The 20,007-nt window shown below is 37.0% G+C and overlaps 1 protein-coding gene across 1 annotated transcript in view; it reads left to right on the top strand.

The window, feature by feature from the left end:
• The window catches only part of ano7 (anoctamin 7), a 33,837-nt gene that overhangs the window by 11,237 nt on the left and 2,593 nt on the right, over positions 1–20,007 (top strand). Inside the window, 18 exon segments of the mRNA XM_048161492.1 lie at positions 3,247–3,354; positions 3,444–3,554; positions 3,556–3,581; positions 5,202–5,259; positions 5,493–5,603; positions 6,022–6,187; positions 9,013–9,103; positions 9,192–9,288; positions 9,404–9,547; positions 9,686–9,823; positions 9,925–10,023; positions 13,073–13,175; positions 13,256–13,367; positions 13,441–13,495; positions 14,759–14,856; positions 14,958–15,112; positions 17,195–17,400; positions 18,991–19,127. Of these exon segments, the coding sequence (XP_048017449.1) occupies positions 3,247–3,354; positions 3,444–3,554; positions 3,556–3,581; positions 5,202–5,259; positions 5,493–5,603; positions 6,022–6,187; positions 9,013–9,103; positions 9,192–9,288; positions 9,404–9,547; positions 9,686–9,823; positions 9,925–10,023; positions 13,073–13,175; positions 13,256–13,367; positions 13,441–13,495; positions 14,759–14,856; positions 14,958–15,112; positions 17,195–17,400; positions 18,991–19,127 (2,015 nt within the window).

The following is a 20,007-nucleotide window of genomic DNA, read 5'->3' as shown; positions in this document are numbered from 1 at the left end:
ATAGGCTATTAGAGCAACAATTACAGAAGAATAAAATAAATCGTATTTTGTTACCTTTTGGAGCTTGAAAGGGCTCCATTTGTGCAGATGTTTTATGCCATCACCACTGTCCTCGTCAGAGCTCATTTCCCAGTAAATTCAGCAAATAATGGGCTAGTTTTATATTCGAGGTCACGAATATGAGCCCATTCGCGATCTCAAACGTATTCTCAGAACTATATAATTTTTAACATCTTCAAAATCAATATTTCGATCGCTAACAGCTTCACCAGATCCATCCAGTGACAGTTACAGTCATATTTGATTGCGTTCAGTACTTCTGCAATAAATCACTGAACCATTTCATGTTTCTTATTATTTCGTTTTCTGTCTGAATGAGTCGTCACTTCAGCATTGTTTATCAGACATTGCCACCTTGTGGAATAAAGGTGAATTGCACTTATTCCGTCATCTAAGATTCAATTATTGTTGTGCAGAAAAAAATATACATACACTCATACACACCTCGGGTCGTTAGTGACCATATACAATTTTTACAAAAAATGAATACAAAAATAGGCATTGTTTTATAATTTTATTATTTTTTTCTTGTTATATTCTTTATAATGAATTGATTGAGGAATACCAAGAAGGTTGATGTCTAACTTTAAAAAATGAATGAGGAGGAGGGTAATGAATGACGTCCCGGGTCACTAAAGACCCGAGGTAGGCATTTATGGGTTAATAATTATTTTGGTTACACTTCATTTTTAGATGTCCATGTTACAGTGTAATTCATTCTACTAATGTAAATCAGTGTAAATCATTCTACTAATCCCTTCTTAGGTTATTTCCTACCTAATTAGTGTTACAATTATCCTCATTCTTCCTAAGGTTATTTCCTTAGGCTTAGATTAGTCTGCAATATCCTGTTTAGCATGGGTGGAAATCGCCATGATACAATATTATCATGATACTAATGCTGAGTAATGCGATAACATATTGCAAAATTTTGCTATTACCTTTTTTCAATTGAAAATGTCCCCAAAGGAAAACACATGTTTTCATCTAATAAGATAAAATGCCATTGATGGAATTTTCTGTCATTTATGAGACAACACTTCTCCGCCACTGACAAAAATTTCCGGCAATCCATGTTTTTACTGTTTTACGGAAGGGAGCGCTATTACCCATCTTCTGAAAGAGTACAGAATCTCCAGATCAAAACACAGGAAAAAAGAAGCAGAAACGAGAGATAAAATCACTGCTTATGCACATGTAAAAAAATGCGATCATCAAACATTAAAAAGCATATCAATATCAAAACTGCCAAATGTCACAGAATGAAATGTTTTCCCAGGAAGGGGTTTAGGACAATCTGCTTCATCTATGTTTTGATCATAGTTCTGAATCTGATCCAGATGTAGTCTTTAACAAAAACACAATTTTCCCAGAAGTACATGAGAACACACAGCTCACTGAAAGAGAGATGCTCTGTTTGTAAAATTACAGTCTGAAAGAAATAGTTCAAATTATTACTATTTCCCACAGTAAAAGCACAGAACGGATCTGCAACGAAGGTGGATCGCGGACCCGCCGTGGCTCCGCGCTGCATCCGCGATTAAAACCTTACCTCCGCGGCGGGTCCGTTTGGGACCTGCAAATTGATACAACCGTTAAGCCCCGGGTATACTTCGGCCGTCCGCGTTCGTGCACCGTCCACATGACGTAATTTTCGTCATGCGGAGGGCTCGCGGCCGGCCGCACACCCTGGCCGCGTGCAGGCCAAATTTCGAGACAGCGCGGACAGTCCGTGTGTAACAGCGCATGCGCAAGCAGTATAGAAGAGTCCGCTAGGTGGCAATACGCATAGTATTGAGCACAGTGTTCAGCCGTCAAAGAAGAGTGTGATAAGACCGGTTTAAAAACACGCTTGAAAAAAGAGAAAAACACGACAATGGACAGCGAACTTGACCAGCGTTTGTGCAAAGAGATTAGAAAGTAACCACATTTGTACAATTCATGTTTAAAGAGTACAAAGATTTAGGGCGGCAAATTCATGGAGGGGATACGTAAAATATGGGAAAGGATGCACTTCTTTCCTTCTCCGATCATGCCCAGTGAATGTCACGTTGATGACACGACTAACGCTAGACAGCCGACGGCCAAGTAGCACGTCAGTTTTGCGCCTGCGTGAGATGAAATGCCTTTCCGAACCAGCAGGTGGCAGTAGCTGAACAGCCAATCAGAATGATCAGATGGCCTGACGGACCGACGAGCTCCGATGCTGATTCAACATTTCGAATCGGCGGAAAAAAAAGGCGACAAGGACCAACTTCAGCCCACGGTGCAGAACACACTCAGAAAACTTAGTCGGTCGACGAACAAAAACTGCCAGACGGCCGACCGTCGGCTTGGTGTGTTCCTGCCTTAAGAGTAGTATTTGCACCCCTTAAACCGACATTGCACTTTCCAAAGTTCAACCGCAAAGGAAAAAATCAATCCTAACCCGTATCATGTTCCCCTTCCATACCTCAATCAATCACCACCATCCTGGTAAATCCAACAACAACAATAATAATAATAATAATAATAATAATAATAAATATTCCTTTGTGTCCCTCCGTTATGTCTTTGCCCAGTCCTTCCTAAATCCCTGCCCAGGAGTAATTTTATTTTTTCTGGACCAGTGAATCAAACCATAACCTCAAAAGGCCATGATTCAGTTATCCTAGCCCATCATTGCATTCCCCAGAGAAACTCCTCTTTTTTCCCAATAAATCAGCTGAACCAGCCCTAACGTCTAGCTGAGGCTCAGGAACATTAAATTTCTAGTCCAAATTTTCCAAAGCAATCAATCAGTCCACAAGCCAAAGGATTACAATTCGATAATCCTGGCCCTGTATCATGTCCCCCCAATATGTTTTGTCCCCCATTCTTTCATCTCCATACAATCAGACTAAGTGTTGTCACTGCATGCCATCATTAGCTCTGTCTGCTAACCTATAGTGGCTAAACATAATGTAATTATATGATCTGATGATTGTGATTTGAGGGTTTTTGCAATGCATATAAGCAAAGCTGGGATTCAGCACTCTTCGAGCAACATTGGAAACCATTCATTTATACTGTATGGAAAAAACACTGATATATTTCAAAATATCTCCATGTTTGACTGAATATAAACACACATACCTGTATGAAACGGATTATCTGAAAGTACAACTTCTGATGTAATGTCTTTCCCCTACTGTAAATGTGTCTCAGAAAGAGGTCGTACAGGGAAAAACAAAGACTACTTATGTCCTTCTGAGCGCTCCCTGGAATGTTCTGTGTTATTATGCTGAGGAGATCAGCCTTCGAGTGCCATTACAGGTAGAGGATAACTGATTTTTTATATCACAAAGTAAAGTGTATATATACTCAATATATCTTAACTGTTCTTCTCTTTTGGGTGATTTCAGGTTGTGACAACTCCAATATCAAACTGGTCTGAGAACATCCTAGAAAAACTGCACATCCCAAACGTAATGGCACAAGATGTGCCCAACCTTCCACCGGACTACTATACCTGCCAAGTTCCGCACCAATAAACTAGAGAGGTACTGATCCATACTGAATATAAATATTATTCTTTTGGGATAATATTAGTCCCTAAAAAGTAACTAATTACATCACTTAGTTACTTTTTATAGAAAGCAGTGCATTATATTACTTTTGTGTTACTTTCTCTCACCTGGGTTTTGCAAGTGTATAGTGCAGTAACTCTTGTCTAAGAGACTACGTTATGGAGAAGAGAGAGAATTTTAATGCAATAGTTTAAAAAGTGTTTATGCAAATTAATTAAATTGAAAAGTAATGTGCATTATTTATTTTTTTGTAAAAGTAACAATTCAAATATTAATGTGTAAATTAGTAATGCGTCACTTTACTCGTTACATCATAAAGTAATCTGATTATGTAATGCACGTTACTTGTTACTTGCATTACATTACTTGCATGTTACCCTCAATGCTGTTTTTTAATTTTAAGATATTAAAAAGTTGTTGTATTAAAAACATCTGACTGTTCTGTCCTACATAATAATTGCAGTTATTCGGTAAATGTGATTCCATCATTTATGCGCATGCATTCTTAATTGATTGCCTAAATTGAGCACATACGTTTTTAATGCACATTTTAAGATTTTATGCGCATCTTGCATTTCCCTCAGCTGTTTTTTTTTTTTTTTTTATGCAATACCCCAACATTTGCATAAAAATACATGGATAAATACATGGATATAATCTTCATTTTCTGTGAAACTGGTGCAAAGTATCAGTAATACAGTAATAAAAAGTTGCTGGAACTAGGGAAGACTGTGACTCTTTTTTTCCTACATAATACAGTAAATAAAATTGTATGTGTGTCTTACAGTTTCCATCCAGTGTTTTTTAAGTAATATCCTAACATTTGCATAAAAATACATGGATGGAAACAAAGCTATTGACAGGTCTACTTATAGAATATGCACCTCATACATTTTAACAAGTTGGTGGTTTGTGAAGGAAGGGAGTTAAAAAAAAATAGTGAACTGTAAACATGTATCCAAACCCTGTGTGTTTGACAAAGAGGATCTGAGCCTGTCATGTAACATGCAGTTCATACACTTTAGTGTTTGCAGAGAGGCAGCACCTCCTTAAAGACAAACACATCACACACTCCCAATACAAACTTATGCAAAGTGCTTGCTGTGTCAGATGCACTGTCTGACCCATATATTGACACTTACAAACAACTTTTTTCCCCCTAGGGGTTAAATTATATTAAAACTGTTTTTATTTAATAAAACTAAGTGTATTATATTGAAATACGATATAATATGTAATCTAATATAATATAACATAATAATATTGATATAATAGTATTTACAGTATTTATTGAGTGATGATTTTTTTTCTTTTCTTTTCTTTCTTTATTTTTTTACACAAATAAAAACTGGACCTTAGTTATGGTGTCATTTTCACCACAACCAACAATTTTGCCCTTATGAATTTTTTTAAAGTTTACATGTTTCAGTATCAGTAAAGAGCTTAAATATGAGACATGATGTTGTATGTAAATGTCACTTGTGAACTGAATATTTTTATCGTTCATCATTTTGAATCAAGCTTTTACATGTAATTACTTTTATGAAATGCATATTTACTTTATCTTACACTAATCTTTAATGCTGCTTTTAGGTTTCTTGGTCATGAAAACAAGGACACTTTTTTCAAGACCACACAGAGGCACCAGATAGTGAGTTTTGAGAGCTTGTTCTTGAAAATTAAAGGTGTGCTAAGGAATTTATTTATTTATTTATTTGGCTAATTAATGTGAAAGGTCTTGGGCTTTATACTGACATCTGTTGTAGAAAACAATACTTAGTGCATTTTAAATGTCTGTTCTATAGACATAATATTTACCATCATGTTTCTCGTACAGTAACTGATCTGCTAGTTTTCTGTAATTTCTCTGTCCTTGTTCTAAAGCTATATGAGATATTAGCCAGGACTCCATATGGAGCGCTGAAGAGAGGGGAAGTTGGAATCGGCAGGCTGGTTAGTGAGAATGTTCTCACTGCTGCTTTTCCTTTACATGAGGTACAGTAAGTCTCCTACATAATATCTGAACATTACCTTAACAAAAACACTTCTTATTTTCATATTTCTTTTTGTTTACATCTTCATGTAGTGATACGCAAAGTCAACATGAAATCAAATTTGACTTTAGTTACACTCTTAATGCATCTTCATAAACTTTCCTCAGAATCAAACAACTTGCTCTACGTGAAATAACTTTCCTCTTTTGTCTCACACCAAGAAACGTCTTATTTTTCAACCCCTCCACGATAACCTTGAAGATGTATTATTATTATTATTATTAATAATGTTTTGCCATATAATTCCCACTTTTCACAATCCAATTAATGGAAATGTCACATCATGAAAACAAAATGGGATTGCAAGCACAATTTCATGTTGATTTTGGACAGGCAATGATTTGTGTTCTTCTCATTAGGGCCCATTTGAGATGCCGAAGACTCCAGTAGATCCACAGTCTCTCAACATGAGACAGATTCTGCATCACTACTGGGCTCGCTGGGCTTGCTGGAGGAAGTACCAACCTCTGGATCACATCCGCGAATACTTTGGAGAGAAGATAGCGCTCTACTTTGCATGGTTGGGTATGATTGAACCTACATTTAGCCAATTCCAAGGCATAAAAATGTAATCTATCTATCTATCTATCTATCTATCTATCTATCTATCTATCTATCTATCTATCTATCTATCTATCTATCTATCTATCTATCTATCTATCTATCTATCTATCTATCTATCTATCTATCTATCTATCTATCTATCTATCTATCTATCTATCTATCTATCTATCATTTAAATTTTAGTTTTTTTAAGTCAACCAAATTTGTGTTAATTAATGCCGAAACACTTTACAATAAGGTTTCATTTGTTAATATTAGTTAACATGAGCTAACAATAAAAATACAACTAAATCATGTATTAATCTTTCAGCATTTCAACATTTACTAATACATTATTAAAATCAAAAGCTGTTTCTGTAAATATTATTTGATGGAGCTAACATGAACTAACAATAAACAGTTGTATGTTTGCTACCTAATGTTAACAAAGATTAATAACTACTGTAAAAAATTAATTGCTCAATGTTAGTTAATGTTAGATAACACATTAACTACTGTTAACTAATGAGACTGTATTGTAAAGTGTTTTCATTAAAGCTAAAAATAAGTAGATGATTGCATAAATACTGAATATGTAAGAAATAATCGGGATTTTGTTCTTTTGTCCTAATTTTGTTAAAGAAAATGTCTTAAACTGCCGTGTTTAGATCCTTTCACTCATCTTTATTTCAACCAACAGTGGCAGAATATGAACACTTAATTATTTATATAACACTTTTTACAATATAAATTGTGTCAAAGCAGCTTTACAGTGATAGAGGGAACATAATTTTGTCTGTAAAGCAGCTCTAGAAGAAAATAGTGTCATTGTCTAGCTTAAGTAAATTCAGTATTGATTCATTCCATTGTAAAAATCATTAGTTATTAATTAAGTTCATTTATCTATACAGCAGCTCTGGAGAAAATGGTAATGTCATCGTCCAGCAAAGTTCAGTTCACATACAATGGTGTCAGTGCAGGCTGATCAAAAACATTGTTGGATATCAAGTGTTCCCAATTAATAATAGGACTAAATAATAAAAAAAGTAACAAGCTTTGCATTCAAGCTTAGTCAACTACAACAGTCTAACATTTCCATCAATATAGCTACAGTATGTGTCAATTCAGAGGCTGCATCCTTCAAAGGACTAAGGTCGGAACTAGCATTATTAAAGGGATAGTTCACCCAAAAATGAAAATTGTTCCATTATTTAGTCACCTTCAAGCCATCCTAGCAGTATGTCTTTCAGTAAAACACAATCGAAGTTATATTAAAAAATATCCTGGCTCTTCCAAGCTTTTTAATGGGAGTGAATGGCACTCGAAATTTTGAAACCCAAAAAAGTGCCTCAATTCATCATAAAAGTAATCCATATGACTCCAGGGGGTTAATAAAGGCCTTCTGAATTGAAAGCGATGCATATTTGTAAGAAAAATATCCATATTTTAAACTTCATAAAGTAATAACTGGCTTCCAGTAACGGCCTTACGCGAGTCTAGTTCTGGTGGAAGAGTGACCTCTGACCTGGACGCATGACGTATTGACGAACGCTGAAGCGCAGAGGATAGAGCAAAACAAAACACCAGTGAAGGATTAGAATTTGAAAATTAGAATTTTTAAAGAAAAATGTTGGAGGGTTTCGATATAAGAGAAGAGGAGCTTGAGTTTGTTGTCCAGGCCTATTTGTAGGAACCGTGAGAGGCGTCTAAACTTACGAAATTCCTACATCTACATCATACATCACTTCAGAAGTCACTCTTCTACCGCAATTCGACTTGCGTATGACTGTTACCGGAAGGCAGTTATTATAGTTTATAAAGTTTTAAATATGGATATTTTTCTTACAACAACCCATCGCTTCGCTTCAGAAGGCCTTTATTAACCCCCTGGAGCCATTCACTCACATTATAAAGCTTGGAAGAGCCAGGATATTTTATAATATAATTCTGATTGTGTTCGTCTCAAAGAAGATAGTCATATACACCTAGGATGGCTTAAGGGTGAGTAAATCATGGGATCATTTTCCTTTTTGGGTGAACTATCTCTTTAAATGGGACGGTCTAGAATAGGGAAGATTGTTCTTGTCACCTATCAACTGTGATGTTTGTACTGGACTTTTTCGAAACTGTCTTAAAACAAAACCGGGTTCACAACCTGTCCACCTTGGTCTATTTATGTACATAATAAAGAGAATAAACTATATAAAATCACATATCAGTAAGATATATCAACATTTGAACCACTTTAAAGATTTTTTTTTAATTATTATTAGATATTCGAGTAGGTTGAAACCCAATACTTGCCTTTAAAAGAGTAATCTGGCAACTTCCCTCAAAAAATCCTGTCATCATTGGTGTGCAATGAATTCTGGGATAGGCTAGGCTGTGAAAAATTCATCTGTTGTATCCTTCATAGCCCGGGAAACAAAGGACACATTTCGAGGTCGCATTTGAAGGAGCCTTCGAGATAATTAAACAATTGAATTGATGATTGTTCATTAGTGATGAACACCTGCTGTTAACAAGCAGAATCACTGAAGAAAAGAGAAACACAAGAACTACATCTGACTTCAGTCACAGCCTTATTAATTGCTTAATTATCTCATTAACTTTAACTCTGCTGCAGTGTTACTTTAACACTATTTAGAGATGGACCATATGTACTCTGAGCAGAGTTGATTTAACTCTGGGGATTTTACTGTGTTTCGTCACGCCGCTGTGACACAATCGGCCTTCGAAAGATGCAGCCTGTGATTAGGGACTGCAGCTTATGACTAACTTTCTGTCCTCATTTCTCTTGTCTGTAGGTTTCTACACAGGCTGGTTATTACCAGCAGCAGTGGTGGGCTTTATTATATTTCTGTTTGGTATCTGGCTGATGGTCACCGATGTACCAGCGTAAGTAGACGTACAATGCAAAATGTTGATGACCAAGCACTGATCCTGACCCTTGACCCTGTGGTCTGTGCTGATATCTTTTCCACAGAGAAGAGCTGTGCTCCAGTGGCAACACCTTTGTCATGTGTCCACTATGCAACATCTGCAGCTACTGGAACCTCTCCAGCATCTGCTATACTTATAAGGTGACATTTCTACAAGGTCACCAAGTTTTTAAATAATTTTATAGCATTTTCACATTCTCTGTGAACTAGCTATCACATTTTGTACTCAAAATACTTGTTCATAAATTTGCGATAGGCAGGCTTACTATTTGACAATGGAGGAACTGTGTTCTTCAGTATATTCATGACTCTGTGGGCGGTCACCTTCCTGGAGTACTGGAAGCGCACAAGCTCCATACTCTCCCACCGATGGGACTGTTCCGAATTTGAAGAAATAGAGGTGATTGAGTTTATTACAGTGTGTCTAAAACTTTAATATGTACTAGTCTTCAGGCTTCAGGCATTTTGGCTAATAGAATAACAACAATATAATGATTTGCCTCCATTGCTTTCCATAATATTTCCATTCTGATATTAGGAGAGGCCAAGACCAGAATTTACAGCATTGGCACCCCTGACGGTTCGTAATCCTGTGACTGGTGCTGAGGAGCCCTATTTTCCAGAGAATCAAAGACTGAGTCGTACTATAACTGGCAACATGGTCGTCATTATAATGGTTAGTTAATGGATTTCCATCTCACATCTGTTGAGAAATCTTGCCAACAAATTTTCTAAATCATTATCATCATGGTTGAATTTTCTTCTTTGTGCTTGCAGATTGCCATCGTTTTGATATTCCTAATGGGCATCATCATGTATCGGTCCATCCTAAGCATCATTATCTACAGATCTCAGAATGCCTTCTTCATATTTTCAGTAAGTTTCTTTCTATTCCTTTCGATACCTGACCATACTATTTTCATAATGAGTAAAGACTGTCAAGTGATTGTTGATGAGACAGTTTTAAAATCTCTTGGATCAGATATATTTGCATGTAAATTTACATTAGGCTTGTGAAAAAAAGTAAACTTGAGAAGTACACAAAAATATGGAAAGAATAGAATTAATTCTAACTGAATGTAATGTTTCCAAACACTTAATTGCATGTTAATTTCAGTTTAAATATAGTTAGGAAATTAGCTGAACTTGAGAGTGCTTTTAGACCAACTTCAGTAGGACTTATCTTTATATGCAATTTCATAATTACTTCTATTGTCTTTGAAATGTGATTAAAATGTACTGAATGTACTGACAAGCATTCATGGTAAACTAAAATTTGATTTAATTTCTATTGAAACTTGTGAAGATGTTCCCATAATGTTTGCAAAATGATAAAATAAAATGTTTCTTTAACGTTCGCATAATGTCGGCAAAACATATTTATTTACAAAAAGAAACAAAAACTAATACATGTTGGAAAAAACCCTTAGGAGCAAAAGAAAACAGCAAACCAACATACAACCCCGGAAATGTTGGGTTTGAAGACGTCTGGGCATCGAGGTTATGAGTTTCTGGACTTTTGGTGTTGGAATTTGGTCCCATTCTTGCCTGATATAGGTTTCCAGCTGCTGAAGAGTTCATGGTCATCTTTGACATATTTTTCGTTTAATGATGCGCCAAATGCGCCTCTATAGGTGAAAGATCTGGAAAGCAGGCAGGCCAATTCAGCACCGGGACTCTTCTACGACGAAGCCATGCTGTTGTAATAGCTGCAGTATGTGGTTTTGCATTGTCCTGCTGAAATACACAAGGACTTCCCTGAAATAGACGTTGTCTGGAGGGGAGCATATGTTGCTCTAAAACCTTTATATACCTTTCAGCATTCATAGCAAAGTCCCTTTAAGAGAAGTCATTTCACTCGGCGGCCATCTTTGAAACGCCTCTCGGGCATCCTGGGCATCATGCATCCTATGTCTTTGAATGGGGAAACATCAAATTCTCCAAAACTGTTCGCCAACCTTACGATTAAATTTCATATTTGAAATCACCAATGAAATCTAACAACAACCGGCTCATAAATTTAGTTTCTAAATGCTCGAATCTTGACAAAAAAAAAAAACTGTATTTTTCAGGCTGGATCAAGTTAATGCACATGCACAGACCTAAATGCGCGTCTCTTCGGAGGCGCGTGTCTGATTCTGTCTGACCGGTGATTCTAACAGCCGCTGAAGTGACGCGATGAATTTTTGATGACTCTTATTTAGAAAGCGGAACTTATTCCGCCATATTGCGCGTTACACTTTCTCCCATTCAAAACAATACGAGTGACACGTCTTGTGTTATTCTAGTCTTTGTTCATAGTGCCTTCCAAAACATGCAAGCTGCCCATACCGTATGCACTTATGCACCCCCATACCATCAGAGATGCTGGCTTTTGAACTGAACGCTGATAACACGCTGGAAGGTCTCCCTCCACTTTAACCCGGAGGACACGGCATCCGTGATTTCCAACAATAATGTCAAATTTGGACTCGTCTGACCATAGAACACTTTTCCACTTTGAAACAGTCCATTTTAAATGAGCCTTGGCTCCACAGGACACAATGGCGCTTCTGGACTATGTTCACATATGGCTTCCTTTTTGCATAATAGAGCTTTAGTTGGCATCTGCAGATGGCACGGCGGATTGTGTTTACCAACAGTGGTTTCTGGAAGTATTCCGGAGCCCATTTAGTAATGTCATTGACATAATCATGCTGAGTGATGCAGTGTCATCTGAGGGCCCAAAGACCACAGGTTTTCGGCATTGTCCCTTATGCACAGAGATTTCTCCAGTCTCTCGGAATCTTTTGATGATGTTATGCACTGTAGATGATGAGATTTGCAAAGCCTTTGAAATTTGACGTTGAGGAACAATGTTTTTAAAGTATTCCACAATCTTTTTACGCACTCTTTCACAGCTTCTGCCCATCTTTACTTCTGAGAGACTCTGCCTCTCTAAGAAATCCTTTTTGTAGCTAATTTTGTTACAGACCTGATATCAATTATCTTAATTAGTTGCTAGATGTTCTCCCAGCTAAATCTTTTCAAAATGTCTTGCTTTTTCAGCCATTTGTTGCCCCCGTCCCAACTATTTTGAGACCTGTAGCATGCATCAAATTTGAAATGAGCTCATTTAGTGGATAAAAGTGTAAAATTTCTCTGTTTAAATGCAAACTTTTGAAAACTGGTTCAAGTTTTTGAAAATGATACTGTTATCATCTCTGTGTAAACTGAAAAAACACGAATTTGTGAAAACGGTAACATCATGCACATGCATATTATAGGTTCAGTCTATAGGTGCGTAGTATTTCTTTACAAAGTGACGTCGACAACTACTGGTCTGGCATGAGTAATACAGCATTTTTAGTCGTTTTCACAGATCCATGTGAATGGGGATCGTTTTGACAATTTTGTCATCTGTATGTGAAAATGGCAAAGAAAATAGTTTTCCATTTTTTGTACATCGTTGCTATGTAAATATACCCTTAGAAAATACCGGGCTGAGAATGGTTTGTAATTTTGCCGTGCTGAACCAAGCTCAAGTGGAAGTATAACTGGAACCGTTCCTTACCATTCTTAGAACCGTTCGGCCCGACGGTGGAAAAGTGGCTTTGGTCAACTGGAAGACAGGAAATATACTAAGGAACCAGGAATATAGAACTAAGCCAGAAAATAAAATGAGAGCACTTTTAAAACTGGATGTTTTGAAACTTCAGAGAACATTCAGAATAACATAACATACCTAGAACATATTTTTGTTAGCTGAGTTGTCACTGGCCAGCAAATAAACCAGCTTGGATGAGCTAGAATCCAGCTACAATGATTCAAAAGCCTTGCGCTAATACTTACTCCGATGAAAACCAACCATTGTTTAGATGACAGCGCAGCACAATTTTAACATAATGTTTTGTTTACTAAAAGAACTTTTTTTTCACCCCTTTAGGCTGGAAGGATCGCTAGCCTTACTGGTTCTATGCTAAATTTGCTGGTTATTCTGTTGTTGTCGCGGCTCTATACTTACCTGGCCCAAATTCTGACACGATGGGGTAAGCTATTTCATATCTACACATGCTATTTAGGTATTTCTTTATGCAACAACGAAATATCATCCTCTTCCTTATATTAGAAATGCACCGCACCCAGACCAAATATGAGGACGCGTTCATCCTCAAGGTTTTCATCTTCCAGTTTGTCAACTTCTATTCATCTCCTGTTTACATTGCGTTTTTCAAGGGAAGGTCTGTATACATTAAGAATGAATGAATATTTATGAAGATTCAATATTCATCTAATATTTGATCTGTTCTACAGGTTTGTTGGATACCCTGGAAACTATAATACACTCCTAGGAATCCGAAATGAGGATGTGAGTATTTACACTGTAGGAAAGCAAATCTTCTAACTTTTCACGTAGTCCTCCTTTGTTGGATTAACCGTTTAAACCAAAATAGGTATCATTTTAAAGCTTAGAAACACAGCTTTTTAATGCATTTTGATCAACTCTTAATGAGTGCCGAGTCATACCTCTAAACTGGAGTGTACCGCCTGCAGGCGGCACCTAGCTAAGAAAAAATATTTTTTCAACACTACTGCCTTAAACAACACAAAATAGGTGTCATTTCAAAGCTTTGAGTCTGAACTTTACCAGGAATGTAGCCAATTTGATTAACTCTTAAGTAGTGGTGAGTTATTTGCTGATAGATAAATAAAAAAAAAAAAAATGTTTTCATAATTTATGAAATACTTGAGTCAAAAACATCATACAGCTCAGATAGGCATGTGACGTCATTTGAAAGGTCTCACGGAGTAACAAGCATAATTGTTTTAGGCTTTAACTAATCTTGAGTTTTTGAATGTAAAGCCCTTCAGGACCTATATGTAAATAATATACTAAATAATATAGTAAATAATATACTAAATAATATAGTTTTTGCTCGTAACTTCATGAAATGTGCTCCAATTGTGGAAAAATTATACAATGATGTGTCATTTTCCACAATTGGAGCACGTTTCATGAAGTTACGAGCAAAAACGTGACATAAATACCGCATCTGTATATTACAGAGTCCAAAACATAATCCATTGCATTGACCACAAGATATCCCTCATGGGGGGGATAAGGGCTAAACAAAAAGGCTAGCTTGGTTCCAAATGCTGTAACATTTAAATACTTTATGCTATCATTTGATCCAGGATGCAGCTCACACGTAGGGGAACTTCACCAAAAAAGAATTGTCCTCCTATATTATTTTCTTCCTGAGTTATTGCATGTCAAATAAGAAAGATATGTAAAATTATAATAAAAAAATATATTGTTTTGTCTTTTATCAGCAGTTTCTCAGCATGAGAATGTCTAAATGTAATAATTTTTTTTTCTAAAAATTTAAAAAATGTTTTCTATGAAACGATATCTACCTTTCGACTCTCCTTGCTATAATGAGTTATGAGTCTTTACTTTTGTCTATGTCACTCCAAAAATGCCTAGTAAAACTAACACTGTCAGCCACAATACACAACTCTGCAACATTTCCCCCTCAATCATAAATTTTGGAAAAAAAATCTAGATTTCGGAATAGGGATATCTCATTAATCCATGTGTATAACTTGGTTGTGTCCTTCTTTTATGTAGTGTGGCTCCTCTGGATGTCTCATTGAACTTGCTCAAGAGCTGTTAGTCATCATGGTTGGCAAACAGGTCATCAGCAACATCCAGGAATTTGTCTTGCCGTAGGTCTTTTATATGTTCAATGCATCTTCTTGAAGATTTAGTTTACTCATTATAGTGCATTTTATGATGGGCCCAAGATTACTTCTTCTCTTTCCAACAGTAAATTGAAGACTTGGTGGCACAGGAGGAAGCTGAAGCCAGCTCCTAGTCAGGAGGTGATAGATGAACCCGACACCATGCCAGAAATCAGTCCATGGGAAACAAACTATCAGCTGCTAGTGTGTGAGGGGCTGTTCGATGAGTATCTAGAAATGGGTAAGACCTAATGTCTATTGTATTATCTATTATGGATGGAATTTTAGATGCACAAATATAATATAATATCAGGACACACACACACACACTACAGTATATAAGATACTTCTACCAGAGACCCATATAGGGTCAGTGAGAATTTTTAGTGTTTTCTCTTATGCTGAAAACTGTTAAATTAAACTGTTTTTTGTAATGATGTAAAAGTCTTTACTGTCACTTTTAATCAATTTAAAGCAACCTTGTTGAATAAAAGTATTAATTTTTTTCAAAAAAAATCTTACTGACACAGAGCTAAATGTATATATTTATGTGATTGGATAATAATTATTTAAATCATATTATATGTGTTTATCAGTTCAAATCTCTATAAAAACTGGTTGTCCAGGGAATGGAAGTATCCTGATTTCAAAGATCTTCATTCTATTTGGGTCACAGACTTTATTCGGTCAATGACTTATTGGCTCTGACAGTTCAGCTATTATGATAACAGAAATAATCTCCTGTCAGATTAATAAATTCACTTCTAATATCCGCTTTAGACTGGTTTGTGCAATGCAAATCTTGGTCAGTTCATACAGTAATTTCAAACATCTTCTGTGTACTGTTGAGAATACAGATTTTTATTATGTTTTTTGTTCTTATTGTAGCTTCTACTCTCTAATTATGATGAAATATATTATGAGAATGATTATGAGAAGAGATCAGATTTTTTTTTTTATCCTAAAGTGCCCCTATTATGCTGTTTTAAAGGCTTGTAATTTTGTTTTAGAGGTCTCCTGCAGTAGGTTTACATGCATCACAGGTCAAAAAACAATTTCACATAATATACATTGCAGCATCAGCTCTTTTCTCACAGTGTCTGAAATGGTTCGATCAAGGATTCAGTCTCTTCAAACTCCCTTTAAGACAAGTCATTTCACACGGCGGCCATCTTTGAAATGCCTCTCGGGCATCCAAGTGCAGTTCCTATCTCTTTCAATGGGGAAACATCAAATTCTCCAAAGCTGTTTGCCAAGCTTTCGATTAAATGTCATATTTGAAATCACCAATGAAATCTGATAACAACTGTCTCATAAATTTTGTTTCTAAATGCTTGAATCACAAAAAAATCACAAAAAGTGCGCGTCTCTTGTGCCTCATTACGGACGCGCGTGTCTGACTGTTTCTATAGGAACCGGAGCTTCTAACGGCTGCTGCAGTGACGTGTGACTTTACCAATCAGCGATTGGGTCTTATTTAGAAGGCGGGACTTATTCCGCCATATTGTGCGTTGCACTTTCTCCCATTCATAATAATACGAGTGACGCCTTGTGTTATTCTATAGTCTTTGGTCTCTCCAAACCCCTACTTTCCGAGAGCTTACTCTGCTCTGATTGGTCAGATGGTCCAGTCTACTGTAATTAGTCTACTTTGCTCTGATTGGTCAGATGGCTCAGTCTGTTGTGAATCGTCAACCGCCTACAGTGCGTGTTGGAAACGAAATGCCTATTAGCATATCTGACTTTCAGCTCCAGGTCTTCCTCAGCACAGTCATACGAACAGTAACGATGGTGCTGGTTTTACCAGATCAATTCGAGCGCGAGTTCTCATCCTTTTGCTCTGAAAACAGTGTCTTCTGAACATGTCGACAACACAAACCAAACTCTTTTCCGGCCTCAACTACAGCTACAGTGTTTGAGGGTCAATTTAGACTTTGTTCACGGGTTGCCAATGAAGACCTTCGGCTGGCATTATGCAAATTTGTTACAAACCTACGTAGGTTCGTGCAGGAATTAAGACTGGAATTACTGATGACTCATTTCAGACAGTTCAGAATCAGTTCTTTCTTTTGGGAGAAAGTAACTTCATTTGATGAGGACTTTGATCTTTGAAACTTTGCAGACCTTATACATTCACAAACGACATATTATAAACTACAATGAAAATGAATATCCAAAAAAAGCATAATAGGGGCACTTTTAATAAATTATTTGCAACACAATATAGCCTATTGCCATCAAAACAAAAACTACAATTTTGATGGCTTTCAAATTAGAGGCAACTGCAGTGAAACACTGATTTTGGAATTCTTTGTCTTGTCAGTTCTGCAGTTTGGCTTCATCACTATCTTTGTAGCAGCCTGTCCTTTGGCTCCGTTGTTTGCCTTGATAAATAACTGGGTGGAGGTGCGTCTCGATGCCCAGAAGTTTGTGTGTGAGTATCGCAGGCCGGTTGTGGAAAGAGCACAAGACATTGGCATCTGGCTGACCATCCTAAAGTTCATCTCCTTCCTGGCTGTCATCAGTAATGTAAGGGTCTTCTTAATTTATTGTGATCATTCGGGGCCAAGCACCAAGTTGATATAACAAAAATTGAGCTCATAATATATCTAACACAATCTCTTGACAATTTGTAACTATTTTATGTTTTGGCGAATTTGTGGTTAATTCATATGAATTCTTACCCTTTCATTCATACATTTTCATATGAGCTGCTTATGCCTCTGTGATGGTTGTTTAGGGGCTTTGTTTTCCTTTTTTCGTACGATTCACAAATTACAAATTCATATAACATCGTCACCTCGTAAAATAGTTATGTTTTCCTGTGAGATCAGGTTGATTCTCTTGTAATGTATCAAATTTGATCGTGATTACGCTGTTCAGAAAATGAGGTTGTATCCACGTTTGCAACATGTTGATATATTAATATGAAATTTTTTATACATAACTGCTGCATTAAATTGAATGGGTGCATCTCAGTTAGCTCCCTAGTTTCCTAAAGGTCATTAATCAGTATATAATGTACACAAATTCGGACACTGATAAGAACAGTAAAGGACCCTGGCTCACTACACATTGGGAAACACTGATGACTCTATTTCTGGTGACATGACAACATGCTCATTTTACAACATTACTACTGGTATTAATGATCAACAGCAGAACTGATATCTTTCTGACATTTTTTAATGCTATTTAAAGTACATTATAATAAATAATTTGCTTGTTACATATACATGCAACATTTCAGCAGTAAACTAATTATAAATGTTAGCAGGATTATGTTCATTCCCTGTCAAATGGTGCATGTTTATGCTGAAATATAATTAAATAATGGTTTGTATTTAAAAAAAAAAAAAATACAAAAAATACTGGGAACATTACTAGACCATGTCCTTAACAACAGTGGGGATGTTCTGACAATGTTCTGGGAACGTAAAATTTCTAACGGGGTAACCTGTCACCTGGTAACGTTCCCATTACGTTCAGAGACAGTCACAATGTGGAGTTCTTTTAAGGGTTGGGGGACATTATTTGGTGGACCTTCAGGGAACATTCAGGACGTTCTGGGACTGTTTAGGGGACTATTACTATAGGACAGTCTGATAACTTCCCAAATGTTCTCTTTGTAACGTTCTCGGGCAACCATAAAATAACCAAAATAGAACGTCCCCCTAAACACATAACGTTATTAAATGACCAACAGAGGACCGTGTGGGAATATTAATGTCCTAAATATCCTCATTGTAATGTTCTTATGTGACCATAAAATAACCAAAAGAGAACATCCCCCTGAAGTCATATAAGGAACCTTGAACTGCAGCACTTTCATTACCAAAAGAGGACATTTTAGGAATGTCCCTAATGTTCTGTAAAGGTTCACAATTTTCGTCACCTTTACAGAACTTATAGGGAACATTGCTCAAGGTCTTGAGAATGTCACCTTCTACGTGGGAGTGTATCTGCCACTTGTTATGCTTATCAGTGTTAGTCTGGTCAACACTGAATTGTGAGTTCATTTACAGCTTTTGATGTCCAAAAATCTTAGTACAAAATAATGTTAATTAGACAGGCTGTGTATCCTGTGTAGTTGTGTTTGATGTCTTGTTCTTTTGGCAGGCTTTCCTGATTGCCTTCACGTCTGATTTCCTGCCACGACTCTTTTACCGCTACACTGCGGGCAGCATGAGCGGATACATCAATTTCACCCTCGCTGTTTCCCCTGTGAACTTAACCCAAAGCCATACATCATGCAGGTGAAGACCAAACTGTTGATATACTACTCCTATTATATACTACTGTTCAGTAGTTTGGGATTGGTGTGTTTCAGTATAACAGTATTACAGATGATATCAGTAATTATCTCATTAGCTCCTTTTGTTAGCTCCATGTGTTTATTCCCTGTGTTCTCCATCATTATCTGTCCGTTCTCAGTTATGTTGCGTTGTGTGTGTTGGATTTACCCCTCTGTTCTCATGAGTTTTGTCATTAAAGACATTATATTGATGCCCCTTCGTCTTTGTGTGTTTATACACAATAAATCCCTGACAGAAGAATAGACCTAACAGTATTATTGTGCCATTATTTTTCCCTTTCTGTGGATTTTTGTTTTTCCCTCTATGTATCTACCTTATCTACTTGGAGCAAGGAGACCATCTTGCATGCTAGACACAAACCCGGGACTGCTCGCTCTGTTCATTTTACTACTCCAGCCTGAGCAAGTGGTCCAAGGCACGCATTCCAGCGAGTGGTCCCGGGGAAGAATTCACCACATTCGTGGAGTGGGTGCTGGTGAACAATAACTAACCGTTCACCATTGGCCTGGCTAAGGACAACACCAGCCCCACACCAGAGACCAGCATCCACCACCGACGACCGGCAAGATGGAGATACAAGACCACACCACAGACCGTGGACTTCAGCCTGCTATGACTGACAAGCCCGAACCTAAACTGAGGATGGAAGGAGTCATCACCCCGGAGCCTGAACCACAAGATGTGTCTGACCAGGTGCGTGAGCGCAGTAAAGGAGCGTTAGTGGAGGATGAGGGCTGGGAGGAAAGTCCTGCCCACAACCTTACCATGGTGGATGTGTTCCACTGGAAAATTTTTTTGCACTTTTGGAGGTATTTGTGGA

Source organism: Megalobrama amblycephala, linkage group LG16 (assembly GCF_018812025.1).
Source record: "Megalobrama amblycephala isolate DHTTF-2021 linkage group LG16, ASM1881202v1, whole genome shotgun sequence".
Classification (NCBI taxonomy): Eukaryota; Metazoa; Chordata; class Actinopteri; order Cypriniformes; family Xenocyprididae; genus Megalobrama; species Megalobrama amblycephala.
This window is presented reverse-complemented; position numbering and strand designations above follow the sequence as displayed.